We start from the raw sequence: 16249 nt of genomic DNA, 5'->3' as shown, positions 1-16249 counted from the left end.
ATATATATATGGAGTTTTGCTTTTGATATATATATATGTGTATATATATATGTGTATATATATATGTGTGTATATATATATGTGTGTATATATATATGTGTGTATATATATATGTGTGTATATATATATGTGTGTGTGTATATATATATATATATATATATATTTATTTATTTTTGAGACGGAGTTTTGCTCTTGTTGCCCAGGCTGGAGCGCAATGGCTCGATCTCAGCTCACTGCAATCTCCACCTCCTGGGTTCAAGTGATTCTCCTGTCGCAGCCTCCCAAGTAGCTGGGATTACAGGCGCATGTCACCACGCCCAACTAATTTTGTATTTTTAGTAGAGACGAGGTTCATCATATTGGTCAGGCTGGTCTTGAACTCCTGACTTCAGGTGATCCGCCCGCCTTGGCCTCCCAAAGTGCTGGGATTACAGGCATAAGTCACTGCGCCCAGCCATTTTTGTTATTTTAATGAATTAATAAATATTACAAACAGCTTCCATTTCAAATATGGCAAATATCAATAAATATAGCCATGTAAATAAACGAAAGTTCTCTGGGGTTGTTGACAATTTGTAAGAATGTAAAGTGGCCAAGAGAAGAAAAATTTGAAAACCACTAAACTAAATGAATACTGCCAAAATACTAAGAGCTATTTAGCATCATTAGAAACACTGAATGGGCCGGGCACGGAGCTCACATCTGTAATCCCAGCACTTTGGCCAAGAGGCTGAGGCGTGCGGATTACCTGAAATCAGGAGTTCAAGACCAGCCTGGCCAACGTGGTGAAGCCCCATTTCTACTACAAATACAAAAAATTAGCCAGGTGTGGTTGTGAGCACCTGTAATCCCAGCTACTCAGAAGGCTGAGGCAGGAAAATCACTTAAACCCAGGAGGCAGAGGTTGCAGTGAGCCGAGATCGTGCCACTGCACTCCAGCCTGGGCAACAAGAGCGAAACTCCATCTCAAAACAAACAAACAAAACAACAACAACAACAACAAACACGAAATGCATTTGCTTTGACCTGAGATAAGCAGGAAAAATAAAGTCCCACTTGTGCCATCTTCCTGGGCCTTTTAATGCACTCAGGGCAAAGTTCTTCACACGTGTATATATTTCAACAGAATTCACTATTCTTATTCTGCTCAGTTTAGTCTAATGTGACAGCATTTATGCTACTTCAATGCTGTCCACCACGTGCTGACACCTCTCATTCCAATGGTCCTAAAGATTTTCCAAATTCAGTGTGGGTCTGTGGTTTACAGACATCCCTCATAAATGCGTATTTTTCCGCATTAACAGAAATGTTGTCAAAAAGCATGAGGCACATATGTTCTTCTACAAAACGGCATATCGTTTCTTAAAATATCATTTTTGATTCTGAATAAAAACGCATATCAACAGGGAAGACAGGAGGACAGGCCCACGGGGCTGGTGGCACTTTCTCGTTAGCTAACTTTTGGGAAAATGATACTGGGAAGCAGGAATGGGAGAGAAGGCAGCCGGGTGTATACACGACATAGTATATATTGTTTACACTGCATAGGAAAGTCTCATTTTCTTTTTAAAGAACTGGTGTTTCCAGACATCCTTCTAGTAAACCTGTCCCTAAGGTTAAGGCATACAATCAGTTTTCAGGAGGCTACTCACTAATACAGAGTCAATAAAGCGTCTAAAAGAAGAAAAGTCGAGTCCAATATTAGATATGACGAATCTGACAGACTAAAAAATTCTAATAATTGATGTTTTGAAGTCAGTCCTTGGACAAATATCTTTTCAGAAATATAGTACTACAAATACAAATAGTACAGAAAACAAGGATTTTACTTACTATGGCATCTTTAACAATTTGTTTGGCCACCTGTTCTGGTTTGCACACAGATGTGGTCTCTGAAATAAGTCGAGTCTCCAAAGGCTAAAAGTGGAAAAAAATGTACATAACAATATCATGATTGCCCATTACATTAAAAATAAATTATTCTTACAGCCTCCTGATTTACAAATAATTCCAATTTTCTACCTTTGGGCAGATTCCTATTTTTATAATAAGGTCCATCTGGATTCTAAATCAGTGTCTACCTAGTTACTATGTAAAATTCTACCCAGTAGCTAACACAAGACAAGGAGGCCTTTGCCATTCTCTTAGAACATATGGAATCTTGGCTCCACTGAGGACCGTCAAAGCTAGAGTGAGAACACATCACTGGATACAAGTTCAGAAAGACCCCCTCTTTGACTCCTCAGTGCTGGCCGGACACCTGAATGACGGTGCTTCTGTAGAGGCTAGACCTGTGTCCAGAGCAAGCCTGCTCCCAAGACCAGCAGCTCCATTCTGACCATATTCCCAGGTCAGCAGAGGGCTGATCCCTGGGGATGAACCTGGCACCCAAGGCAGGGACAGTCGCAACCCAGCCCCCATTCAACAACTGCAGATGCTTCTTAAAGGACCTGCCGAGGAGGCAAACGCACAGGACACTGAAAGAGAAGGAGGAGACAACCCTGAGTGGGCCCTAGAGGGCTGCATGCTAGTTACCAGGCTGGAGCTGCAGACCCCAAATCTTAGCCTTTTCTTCCTCAAAAGGTCCATCTCGACTCTCACCTAACTCAAAAAGCCTTCCCTAAATACCTAATTGGCAGTAACCTCTCTCTTTCTTCTGTGAACATTTCTGCTTTAATACACATTATAGCTACTTGTGCATTTGCATTTTACCTCCTAAGTTTCTTGTGGGCAGGGCCTTTTTTATAAGAAATTATTTATCTTTGGCTTTTCTTTGTGATGCCTTGCATATGTGTGTTCAAAAATTATTTCAGTTAGTTCAGTTAGTTTCAATTAGAAGTGCCAAAATAGTTTCACTTAGAAGTGTCAAATAATTTCAATTAGAAGTGTCAAACGAAAGCCTTAAACTGCATGAGACTGTAAACTTTACCATGTGAGCTTGAAGGAATTAAAGGAAATAAAAACCAGATTATATTTTCTTAAAATAGGAAAGGAAAGTATTTCATAAAGATCAAGTATTTCTTATGAACCTTTCTTAAGAGAAAGGCTGTTTTGAAAGAGCCACGATTCATTCTTCCAGACCCCCAGGCTGGCATAATCACACTAAATACACATAAGATTCTAAAGTACTATGGTGCCCCCTAAAGGGCCCACACATCAATGTAGAATTGTATTTACCGAAACAAGTGGGCCCAAAATTTTACTGAAGGGAAAAAAAAACCCAGCTTAATCAACATCAGAATCAAACCTTAACAGGGAAATCACCACCCTTTGTCAGCTTTGGCTTCAAACTAAAAGACTGCATACCAAATGCTGCAAAGCTGCTTAGCAGATCTCTGTTTATTCTAAGACAGGACATTTGGCTTAAATTTACTTCTTTGAAATAGCAGTAATTTTTAAAAAGGCAGAGCCAAAGAGAAAAGAATAGGGGGAAAAACCTTCTAAATCACAAACATCTTTTTTACAAATACACAGTCTAGGGAGTGCCAATTTTTATGCTGCAGATATTCACATTTACAAAGTATTGGTATAAAAGAGAAGAAAAAAATATAAAACTAAAATCGGCCACAGTTCAAGGTGGTATGTTCTGATTAATTCCTTTCTTCCCGCTTCACCTATTTATTTGCTCAAAAAAGCAACTACTATGTGTCAAGGCAAAGGGAATGTTCCATTGAAAACATGTGAAGCTTATATTCAGCCCAGGATGACTGGCAGTCATTTTATATAAAAGATATGTCTGTTATAAGTGCTATGAGAAGTTTCTGTTATAAGCTGTGATAAGTGCAATGGAGACTCAAATCATCAGACCCCAAGTCATCTCCTCTACAATGGCAAAAGATTAGCAGTTTACTAACCAGACTCTTAATTCTCACCACTAAGAGTAGTTATAAGGCACCTTGTGGAAACAGTTAAATTAAGCAAAAGTTGGCATGTAGGTGGTGAGCTCCCCAGCCCTCCTGCCCTGCTTGGCTCCCATGACACAGACAGCAAGTCTTACTCTCCCAAAGGCAGAAGAAGACATGATTCCTCAGTAGGGAAACTGATCAAACCATGAGAAAAGTGAGCAGATGCTGGCATATGAGAGTCTTCTAATGAAGTGGCTGCATCCCCTCCTGATCATCCTATAGTAAACAGCTGAGAAGCTAGAGATTTACAATTGGCATTTTAGTGCCTCACTCTTAAATATGGACAATCAAGGATCACCAGACATTTGAGGAAGCTGGAAAAAACAACAGAGAAAAAGAAAGTAGGAGGAAATAAATAATACAAGATGTAGAAGAAATTTTCAAACAAAACAACAGCAACAAAAAAACAAGGCTAAGCATCCAGAGTGAATATCCTTAGACATAAGAGAAAATATGAAATCCATGAAATAAGGCAAGAAGCTATTTTTAAAAACTGTTTTAAATATTCAGAGAAAAGAGATCTAAAGTAATTTTTATGTAAGCCAGTAGAAATAAAAATTTCAACAAAAAGGTTTAAGGATAAAGCGAATAAAAAACTAGAAAGGAGAACAAAAGGCCCAAGAGATTAAAAAAAAAAAAAATGAGAGAAAATAGAAGGAAATTAGAGGATCAGTCCAGAAAGTTCAAAAATCTGAATAATAAATGCTCCAGAGAGAATGAACACTTGAAATACTTCGGGAAGAAAGAAGTGATAAAAGGAGTAATATAATAAAATGTCCCGGAACAAAAGTTGACAAAACAAAAGGGCTCATTTGAGTGTCTAGCATATGAAATGAGAAGATTCCATGCCAAAATCCATTAAGGATAAAAAGGGATACAAGGTTCCCAAAAGTAAATGGAAAAACAGGTTCTATACAAAAGATTGGGAATCAAAATAGCATTGGATTCCACAGAAATTCTGGAAGCTGGAAATCAATAAATGCCCACAGAAATCTGAGGAAATATTATTTCCAAACTAGAAATCTGTACTTAACAAAACAATACATCAAAAATAAATAAAAATGGCCGGGCACGGTGGCACACGCCTGTAATCCCAGCACTTTGGGAGGCCAGGGTGGGCTAGGAGTTGGAGACCAGCCCGGCCAACATGGTGAAACCCCATCTCTACTAAAAAAATATACAAAAAATCAGCCGGGCATGGTGGCACACACCTGTAATCCCAGCTACTCAGGAGGCTGAGTCACAAGAATATCTTGAACCCAGGAGGTGGAGGTTGCAGTGAGCCAACATTGCACCATTGCACTCCAGCCTGGGTGACAGAGCAAGACTCCATCTCAAAAAAAAAAAAAAAAAGATTAAAATAAAGGCATTTTCAGACATGTCGTTTCTAAAACAATATTACCTCTGATGTGCCCTTTCTCAGAAAATTGGTGGAAAATATTATAGCTCCGCCAAAATGAGCAGATAAACCAAAAAATGAGAGTCATGGGCTCCATCAGAGGGAGGGGAGAAGGGAATGTGCAGTGTGAGGTGAAGACAAGTCCTGAGACCACCGCTGGGTGGCAGATCTAGAACAGACCAGGAACAGGGATGACCCCAGGAGAAATGTCTGAGGAAAAAAGAATGAAACTAATAGAATGTCCAATGTGCTCACATGGATCAAAAGGAGAATCTCAGTTCTGTTTGAATCTGGGACTGAATTAGTTATAGATAATTACAAAGCTAAGCAAATGAAAAGGCAAGAAAGGAAATGTCACTATAGAATGGTCCAAGTGTGCATAATATTAATATAAGCACTAAACCTGATTTAACTAAAGAGATGGGAGGAGTACACAGGGAATGGGGAACAGATATGAGTCTTAATGTTTTTGTTTTGAAACAAGGTCTTAGTCTGTTGCCTAGGCTGGAGTGCAGTGGTGCAATCTTGGCTCACTGCAGCCTCGACGTCCTGGGCTCAAACTATCTGATATGGTTTGGATCTGTGTCCCCACGCAAATCTCATGTCCAACTGCAATCCCCAATGTTGGAGGAGGGACCTGGTGGGAGGTCACTGGATCATGGGGGTGGATTTCCCTCTTGCTATTCTCGTGATACTGAGTGAGTTCTCACGAGATCTGGTTGTTTAAAAGTGTGTGGCACCTCCCCTCTCTCTCTTCCTCCTGCTCCGACCACGTAAGACGTACCTGCTTTCCCTTTACCTTTGGCCAAGACTGTAAGTTTCCTGAGGCCTCCCCAGAAGCAGCAGACTGTACAGCCTGTGGAACTGTGAGCAAATTAAACCTCTTTTACGTGTAAATTACCCGGTCTCAGGTATTTATTTATAGTAATGCAAGAAAGGACTAACACACTATCCTTCCACCTTAGCCTCCCAAGTAGCTGGAATGATTCTAATTTTGCTTATTTTTTTTGTAGGAATAGGGTCTTGCTGTGTTGCCCAGGCTGGTCTCGAACTCCTGGGCTCAATCAATCCTCCTGCCATGGCCTCCCAAAGTACTGGGATTACAGGTGAGAGCCCCCATGGCTGGCCTTAAATTTTTATTTTTTTATTTTTAATTTTAATTTTTTTTTTTTTTAGATATTGGTTCTCGCTCTGTCACCCAGGTCAAAATGCAGTAGTACAATCATGGCTCACTGCAGCCTCAACCTCCCTGGCTCAAATGATCCTCCCAGCTCAGCCTCCTAAGTAGCTGGGACTACAAGCATGTGCCACCATGCCTGACTAATTTTTTAATTTTTTGTAGAGACAGGGTTTCGTTATGTTGCCCAGGCTGGTCTTGAACTCCTGGCCTCAAGTGATCTTCTTGCCTAGGCCTCCCAAAGTGCTGGGATTACAGGCATGAGCCACACTGTGCCTGGCCTGGTCTTAAATTTTATCTTCCACGGTAGCAAGTCAATAAATAATTTCCAAATCTTAAAAAAAAAAAAAAAGGCAGTATCAACATGTTAGTTAAAATAAATGGCTACCTCTAGGGAGTAGGAATTGGGAATGGGAGAGATGAAGCAAAGGATTGATACTGGACTCTAAAACTGTGTGACATACTTCTTTGATAAAAATGTGCTAGAAATGGCTGGGTACAATGTCTCATGCTTATAATCTCAGCACCTGGGAGGCTGAGGAGGGAGGATCACTTGAGGCCAGGAGTTTGAGACCAGCCTGGGCGACATAGTGAGACCCCATCTCTACAAAAAAATTAAAAATTAGCTAGGTGTGGTGGCACATGCCTGTAGGCCCAGCTACTCAGGTGGCTGAGGCAGGAGGATTGCTTGAGCCTGAGAGTTTGAGGATGCAGTTAGCCATGATTGTACCACTGCACTCCAGCCTGGATGGCAGAGTGAGGCCCTACAGAGAAAAAATCTGGTAGAAATTTAAATTAAACTTTAAGAAAAGGAAGTGAGGGAAAAGAGGAAGGAAAGAAGGAATATTTGCCTAGAGAATCTCAAGGTCATCAGAAACCAGCTAGGCACTCTACCCAATAAACATTGTTGATTGATGAAAACGAGTGGGAGCTGAAGAGTAGAAAGAAAATCAGAAAAGCAGTAAACATTAGAGGTTCAAATTGGGACATGTAGGATACTGACCTTTGTTTTGTTTTCTTCGGCAAAGCCAGGTGTGTCTGTGTCTGGTGGGTAAGCAACTGTGATGTAGACATTATATGGCTTCACCTGCATTTCAAAACAACACGTATACCTTCAGTAAACAAGACACACTGAGGTCCTACACTGCCAACCTGCACTGGCTGCCCTGATTCCCAAAAAGCAGTGAGAACAATGGGGTGATTCTGTAAGCGGGGAACGGCACCAATTGCATTGAGAAACCCCTCTCCATGATGATTCCAGAATGAAGGCAAAAAGCTCACCCTAACCTGGACCCCAGGAAACAGCTGGCCCTAAAGTATGGCAAGTCACCTCCTTTGCAGTGTCTTCCGCTCCCGCTGCCCAGACAGAGGCCCCAGGAGCCGTCCAATGAGGAGGGCAGTGTTTTAAAAAGAGTCCAGTTCCCACACGCACTGCACAGCATCCAAGCCCTTTATCAAGGCAATGGGACCGGTCTGCCCCTCCTTTCTTCACCAGACTGCACATCTGTTTTCCCTTCAGACTGCTTCTGATACTCTTGTGTTGATTTCATCCACAAAATACATTGGGGTCATTAAAATCTGCTGCCCTATCCCTTTCTTGTGCCCTACTCCAAACCCAGTCCAGAACTGTCCCTGAGAAGTCTGCTTATTCCAGAGCTCCCTGTATAATCGGCCTCTGCACATTAGGAGGTCAAGAGTCACTTCCTCCTCCACTGAACCAACAAGAAGAACCACTGGGTAGAACCTCCAAGTCAGACCAGCCAAGTACCTCCCCTGTGGACAACCTCAACCTGCATTCACATAGGGAAAGCCCTCTGCCTTACCTGAAACTCTATGTGGCTCCTCTAAATCTGACACTTGGAGCAGGCTGTTACACCTGTGTGCCTCACCACCACGCCTGCACACTTCGCGCTTCAGGACCCCACTCATACACACCCCCCCAACAATTCCAGCAGATTCTTCTGCTGTTGGCCAGGACACACCTCCCACAGATTGCTCAGCCACAGCCCTGCTGCACAGGCTTATCTTGCCCTGCTAATTAGCAACTCTAAGAGCAATGGTTCATACCATGAAAATCTCTTTGCCATGATTTTTATTTGGTATTGGCTCACTTTTTTGTCCCTAGGAAAACACCTAAGGGATCTGGAAGTGGAGAGGCAGCTGATAGATCAGCCACTGCACATCTTCAGAAGGGTACCCCAGGCTGAAAATCAACAACACCACTGCCTAATGACGGCCTTTAAGAGTAGCCCAGGGTCCAGGCGCGGTGGCTCACGCCTGTAATCCCAACATTTTGGGAGGCCGAGGGGGGTGGATCACCTGAGGTCAGGAGTTCGAGACCAGCCTGGCTAACATGGTAAAACCCTGTCTTTAGTAAACATACAAAAATTGGCTGGGTGTAGTGGCAGGTACCTGTAATCCCAACTACTTGGGAGGCTAAGGCAGGAGAATTGCTTGAGCCCGGGAGGCGGAGGTTGCAGTGAGTTGAGATCGTGCCATTGTACTCTAGCCTGGGCAACAAGAGAGAGACTCCATCTCAAAAAAAAAAACAAAAAACAAAAAAAAAACCTAAAAACAAACAAACAAACAAAAAAAACAGTAGCCCAGAGTCTCATCTTATGCAGCCCTTTTTCGCCCTGCTTCCTTCAGTGAAGCACAGTTTTGAGGGCTTTAAGGGGAGCTGCAAGAGGAATGAGAAGCACGCACAGGCCTGCAAGCAGAATATCCAGGCCAGCCATCCTGGAAAGCGCAGTCGTGAAAGTGAGATGTCTTTGTGGGTTCCATTCCAGCACAATTAGGGTGTGGGACAGCCCATCCACTGGGCATCGCCAGGGCATGCAGCTTCACGGCCCAGCCATGCTCATAAATAGCTCTGGATCGGGGCCAGGTAGTGAGGCAGATGAGCCAGAAACTCGCTTCCACTTGTTTTTGAGATAGTGACTTATAAAAACCTTGTCTCCCCCAGCCTTGCCCTCTGCTGTGCATAGACCAGAGAAAAACACCACAAAAAATCCAGCGAGTGGTCATTAGGCAGCCCACATAAAGACTGACACCGACTGCCCAGAAACTCACGTCTGCACTGCCCCTCTGCCTTCTCTCTCATGGTAAAGAAGGATGCTGGCTCCAAAGCTAAGGGAAGACAGGATTTCAGAGCAGTGCTTCTCAAACTAAAGGTTACAGCTGCATTGCCAAAGGTTAAAACAGAGCTTTTCAGAACAGCTTCCTCATGAGGTAGGAACACAGATTGCTGGGGTTGGGAGAAACCAGTCCAATCGCTTCCTAGATTGGTGTTCTCGCCATGCCATCCAACCAAATGACTCTCCCAGTCTCTGGCTGGATACCTCCAGTGGCTAGTCACCTCACCATTTACATATTATTTTATTTATTCATGCAACAACGAACACTTACTGAATTACTTCTACATGCCAGTATCGTTCTAAGAACAAAGCATAAGGTTAAGATTCTAGTTTCCTAAAACTCTTGGTCAAATAATTTGCTGAAATCTGAATATATACTCAACCACATCTACACCTTCTTTTAATCTACCGATCTCATAACCCTGTCATAAACAAAAATAAGGGTAGTCTGGCTTTACTTGTTCTTATAAGACAATGCTAGTTAGCTCCCTGAGATCACCACTCTTTCTAAGAATGGATGAGCCAGGTCCTCACTAACTGAGTCCCCTGCTGCCCGGCCACTGCTTCTGCTCATCCCTGTTGCCTGACCATTCTCTGTGCCCCCCACTCTGTCCCACACCCATCCTACTATTACTTCTTCCCTTCTCCCTGGCCTCAACCTCAAGCAGAAAGACAACTGACCACTTGTTCAAGAACCGATTTGTGGGCCAGGTGCAGTGGCTCACATATGTAATCCCAGCACTTTGGGAGGCCGAGGCGGGCAGATCACCTGAGTTCAGGACCAGCCTGGCCAACATGGTGAAACCCCATCTCTACTAAAAATACAAAAATTAGCCGGGCATGGTGGTGGGCACCTGTAATCCCACCCACTTGGGAGGCTGCGCCAGGAGAATCGCTTGAACCAGGGAGGCAGAGGTTGCAGTGAACCGAGATCACACAACTGCACTCCAGCCTGGGCAACAGAGTGAGACTCCATCTCAAAAAAAAAAAAAAAAAAAAAAAAAAAGATTTGTTATTAAAATAATCCACATAGGATGTGCTGTTCCCCATTCCATCAAAACAAAGACAGGAGGTGCTGGAAAGAAGATCACAGCTGTTTACATGAAACTCCAGAATTTAAACTTTAGCTTACTTTCAGACCACAGAAGGAAGAGATGGGAGGAGAGGGGCATGATCAGGGTAAGAAAAGCAGAAAAGGGAGCATCAGTTTTTTTTTGGGGGGGGCTTGGTCTCTGCTACCACATCTTTAGCTATAACCCACCTCAGAAGTCTGCTTTCCAAAAGAGTAACTTTTAAAATCTTTACCTTTCTTCCTAAAAGACTGAGTTAAAAAAAAAAAAAGACCAAAAAATGCCAACAAAGCATTCTTTTAAAATTACTCATGGTATCCATAACAATGCCAGGGTCCTACCTTAGTTTGGGGGCAAAGGGAGGTGGACAGGGAGACTTCAAAGTTAATTAAACCAAAGAATTGTCAAAAATATTTAGAGGCCAGACACAGTGGCTCACACCTCCTGTAATCCCAGAGCTTTGGGAGGCGAAGGCAGGTGGATCACCTGAGTCCAGGAGGTCAAGACCGGCCCAGGCAACATAGCGAGAGAGACCCCATGTCTACAAAAAATAAATAAATAAAAAATAAACAAAAAAACAGTGAGGCACGGTAGTACACACTTGTAGTCCCAGCTACTTGGGAGGCTGAGGTGGGAGGACTGCTTGGGCCCAGGAGGTGGAGGCTACAGTGAGCCAAATCAAACTACTGCACTCCAGCCTTGGCAACAAAGCAAGACTCTGTCTCCAGAAAATAAAAATTAAAAAAAAAAAAAAAAGTATTTGGAGTTTGAGCAATTACATAAGATTTCATTGACAGAAAACACACCTACCTTGACCAAATTATCCAGGTTTCAAAAAAATGCTACTATAATTACTGTAGGGACACAATAATTGGTTTGATGCAAGTTCTACTACGAACAAACTAGATTTTGATGACTGCGTTTGCTTTCCCCAGAACCTATTTTTCATGGGATAAGTTCATTTTATTTTCTTTTTTTTAAGTGAGGGTATTTTTAATAGAGTCCAAATAAGGACAGAAGTCACACAGACTTGAGCGTGCAGGCCGGCTACTTGCAGTATGCAAATCACACTTGTCACAGAGGTTGGGGGGGCTCCGTCTCTACCAGCAATCCACTTTCTTTTTCCTCTTTTTTAGCATCTCTGTTCTACTTGAAGTGAAACCAGGCCACCCAGATTATATACTTTGCTCTAAATTAGTGAATGCTAACACAGCTCCGCGAAAAGCCCTAATGGGCAGATTCTTCATCCCGCAAATACCCCTTCACCTACAAGGACTCTAAAACCAAAGTAAAGGGCCGGGGCAACTAGCCAGGTGAAGCAACTACCCGGACGCATCATCTGCTGCAAAAGGGCAGCAGACCTGGGGTCAAGGCTTGGATCGTGTTATGATTTCTGTCACTAAGTAACTATGTGACTTTGAGCAACACATCGAATTTATTGAAAACTGGGTTTTCCTCTCATAAGGTGGCATCACAACATCTCCCTCACATACTTTACAAAACTTTATAAAATGGTGGCTGGGTGTGCTGGCTCACACCTGTAATCCCAGCACTTTGGGAGGCTAAAGCCAGAACATTGTTTGAGCTTAGGCGTTTGAGACCAGCTTTGGCAACACAGTGAGACCCCTTCTCTACAAAAAATTTTAAAAATTAGCCAGGCATGGTGGTGTGCACCTGTGGTCTTAGCTACATGGGAGGCTGAGACGGGAGGATCACTTGAGCCAAGGAGCTCAGGGCTGCAGTGAGCTATGATTGTGCCACTGCACTCCAGCCTGGGCAACAAAGAGAGATGCTGTCTCTAAAAAAAAATAATAAAATAAAAATAAATAAAACAGTTATTCACAAAAGGACTTTTCAAGGTTAAAAACTTCAAAAGAAATACCAGTATTTTTGTTTGAAATTTCACAGCCATCAGTGTCCTATTGGCTAAGCATATTATAACGATCTATTATTAAGAGTATTAGGCCAGTTGATAACAATAAAATCTGTGGCTGGTTCCTATGGTATGAGAATGGCATGGTCTATCAGTCCCTATGTGGCACATCAGGACTGTCGCTGTCCCAGCAACTCATCTGTACTGCAACACTCGTCCCATATCTAACCAATGTGGTGCGCGATCACACAGCATCAAGGTCTCTTATGGGGGTCTTCTAAACAGGGGTCAGCAAACTATGGCCTATGAGCCAGATCTGGCCCTCTGCCTGTTTTTTATAAATAAAGTTTTATTGGAACATAGTGACAATTGTTCATTTACATATTGTCTACTAAGGCTGCTTTCCTGCTATCACAGCCGACTAAAGTAGCTGTATTAGGCACCACTCAGCCTTTAAAACCTAACATATATACTGTCTGCCCTTTGGTGAAAGTTCTGTCAATCCCTGATCTAAATCATCAGCCAGGATTCCCAAAAGCACACTCTTACTATAAGAGGGTTGGCCACAGTGAATACTCTTCTGGGCTCTTAACATTTTAGGCATCCACTGGGGGTCTTAGCTCACATTGCTTGCGGATAAGAGGGGACGACTGTGCAGAGCAATAGAAAGAACTTTCCCTTGCCTTTTTCAGCATGTGATTTTTGGGTAGATACGTAAGTGATGCTCTCTAAGCATTCCTGTGTGACAATAACGTGGAAGTCGGCTTCATGCAGCTGAGGTGTAAAGTTGCGTTCATCATGACAAACGCTATTTTGATGCAAATCCTAACTACATCCTTCTTCCACAAAATGTTCCATTAACTATGGAAATAAAAAGCATTCATTTTCCCAACAAGTCTTTAAGATATAAAAATATAAATATTGGGAGAGTCAAATTATTGCTTTATTCCAACCCTCCCATTTTACAGATGAGGAAACTGAGAGCAAGTTAAATGACTTGTCTAAAAGCTAAAAATTAGCAGCTGATTCAAGCTCTTCCCTCAAACATGTACTAATTTCATGTACTATTCAGTCATAAAGACAATCTTTTTGTTAAAGAAAAATCTCTATAAAATAAAATATCTGGTTAACCTTACTCACATTCACATAGTATTAGACCAGTAACACTATGAAGATATTACTAGTATTTTGTGTATTAAGTTAAACAAGCAAAAATTCCATTACCATTTAGCATCTGTCGTTAACTATAATCTTCATGCAATGAAAAATGTTAACTGCAAAACTCAGGGTTGAGCCAATTCTCTTTCACTAATGTCAAATCTAAAAATCTCTAATTTAATACAACAACACATGTAAAGAAGCTACAAAACTGAAGTGGAATGTATGTTGCTGAGCGGGAGAGGAATAAATACAAAAATGAATACAACTTTTACCTCCATCTGCAAAGCTTCTGCCAATCCCCTTATGGCAAACTTGGATGCAGAGTAGGCTGTGAAACCGAATAATCCCAACTGTCCCGCCTGGGAGGACACAAACACGATCCTGCCCACCCGGCGCTCCTTCATGGTGGTGATCACGGCCCGGCTGGGGTACACGCTGCCCAGGTAATTGATGCTCATTAACCTCTGCAGGGAACAAAGAGGCCACATGAGGTCAAAAGCCTCAAGGCTGTGCACATGGAGATTTAGTCTACTTTCTGGATTCCAGTTCTTCAATGCAAGCTCAAGTGACTAGGAAGCTCAACAGGCTTGCTGAATGAATGAAGGATGACATGATGACATAAATGAAATGTGATTTGAGACCTAGCATTTGAAGACTCAGGACCTACCATTTGAAGCCTGTTTCAGTCTAGTCTTGCATTCTGACCATGACAGCAGTTAATGTTTTTCCTGAAAACTGGTCAAAGTTAGTTTTCTCCTTATAAAAAGTATACTGCATGTTTGCGGGTAGTACTTTCTGAAAGACAGTTTTAGGGAAGAGGTTCCAAGTATTTGTAGCCCTATTAGTTCTAAGCTATAAGAAAAACACAGAGTAGGAGGGTGATTAAAAGTTTTGGTTTCAAGCCTTGGCTCTCCCATTTATTGCCTATTTGATGATGAATAAGAAAGTCAGACATTCTACTTATTTTCTTGGCTGTAAACAAGGTTAACACGGGTATGACTGCATAGGGCTGTTGCAAGGATTAAAAGAGAAAACACAAGTTAAGCGCTAGCACAGCCCTGGACCTCAAGAACCACTGGCTCTCCCATTATGATGGGGAAAAGTACTAATAGTGTATTTTCTCCTCATCTTGGAAGATTTTAATTTTTATTTATTTATTTTTTGCTTTTTTACTATTATCATTTTTTTTAGAGACGGGGTCTCACTCTGTCACCCAGGCTGAAGTGCAATGGTGCAACCTTGGCTTACTGCAGTCTCAATCTCCTGGGCTCAAGCAATCCTCTTGCGTCAGCCTCTTGAGGACCTGGGACTACAGGCACGTGCCACCATGCTCAGCTAATCTTTGTATTTTGTGTAGTGACAGGGTCCTTTTATTTTGCCTAGGCTCCAGCAATACTCCTGGGCTCCAGCAATACTCCAGCCTTGACCTCCCAAAGTGATGGGATTACAGGCATGAGCCACTGTGCCTAGCCTGAGCTCTTAAAAACCTTAAATTTTAACTTGAAAATTTAATAATATTTGCATTAAAATGTTTCAAATATTCAAATATTTGTAAAAATATCAGATCATCATGTAAATAAAAACTAAATACCTCAATTGTGGAACCTGAGATCAATCATAATTTTTTTTCATATTATGAACAGAACATGAACATACAATCATAATATCTTAATTCAAGAGAATATTAGATTTTTTTATTGTTGTTTGCATTTGTTTGAGATGGAGTTTTGCTCTTGTCACCAGGCTAGAGTACAGTGGCGTGATCTTGGCTCACTGCAACCTCTGCCTCCTGGGTTCAAACGATTCTCCTGCCTCAGCCTCCAGAGTAGCTGGGATTACAGGCGCCCGCCACCATGCCTGGCTAATTTTTTGTATTTTTAGTAGAGACAGGGTTTCGCCATGTTGGGCAGGCTGGTCTTGAACTCCTGACCTCAAATAATTTGCCTACCTCGGCCTCCCAAAGTGTTGGGATTACAGGTGTGAGCCACTGCACCTGGCCTAGATAATTTTTTTAAATGATGACCAGAAACACTGGGAGTGACAGGGAAAAATATCTATGCTGTTTAAGTTTAAAAAGCAGAAGCTAGACTGTATGTATGTTGTAACTGTAATTACTTCAAAGGTTAAGTACAAGTACACATGCTCAGAGGGAAGACCAAGGAAATACAGAAGATCGTAAGTGACTGAGTTAGGATGCTGGGATTCTCTTTTTTTTCCAAAAGTGTGTTTTCGTAACATAATATTGTTTTGATAATAAAAATGTCCTAAGCCGGGCACGGTGGCTCATGCCTGCAATCCCAGCACTTTGGGAGGCCAAGGTAGGTGGATCACCTGAGGTCAGGAGTTCGAGACCAGCCTGACCAACATGGTGACAACCCGTCTCTACTAAAAACACACACACACACACAAAATTAGCCAGGCGTAGTGGTGGGCACCTGTAATCCCAGCTACTCGGGAGGCTGAGGCAGGAGAATTGCTTGAGCCTGGGAAGTGGAGGCTGCAGTGACCCGAGATTGGGCCACTGCAC

General features: G+C 42.3%; 1 protein-coding gene across 1 annotated transcript in view; it reads right to left on the bottom strand.

Annotated features, from left to right (window-relative positions):
* KDSR (3-ketodihydrosphingosine reductase) overlaps positions 1-16249 on the bottom strand; it is a 41348-nt gene that overhangs the window by 9250 nt on the left and 15849 nt on the right. Inside the window, exons 6-8 of the mRNA XM_003264300.4 lie at positions 13995-14186; positions 7485-7568; positions 1834-1917 (exon numbers count right to left, since the gene is read on the bottom strand). Coding sequence (XP_003264348.2) covers positions 1834-1917; positions 7485-7568; positions 13995-14186 — 360 coding nt within the window. The remainder of the gene's footprint in view (positions 1-1833; positions 1918-7484; positions 7569-13994; positions 14187-16249) is intronic.

The sequence above is a fragment of the Nomascus leucogenys genome, chromosome 4, assembly GCF_006542625.1.
Source record: "Nomascus leucogenys isolate Asia chromosome 4, Asia_NLE_v1, whole genome shotgun sequence".
Classification (NCBI taxonomy): domain Eukaryota; kingdom Metazoa; phylum Chordata; class Mammalia; order Primates; family Hylobatidae; genus Nomascus; species Nomascus leucogenys.
The sequence above is the reverse complement of the archived record's forward strand: the minus strand, read 5'-3'. Positions and strand labels throughout refer to the sequence as shown.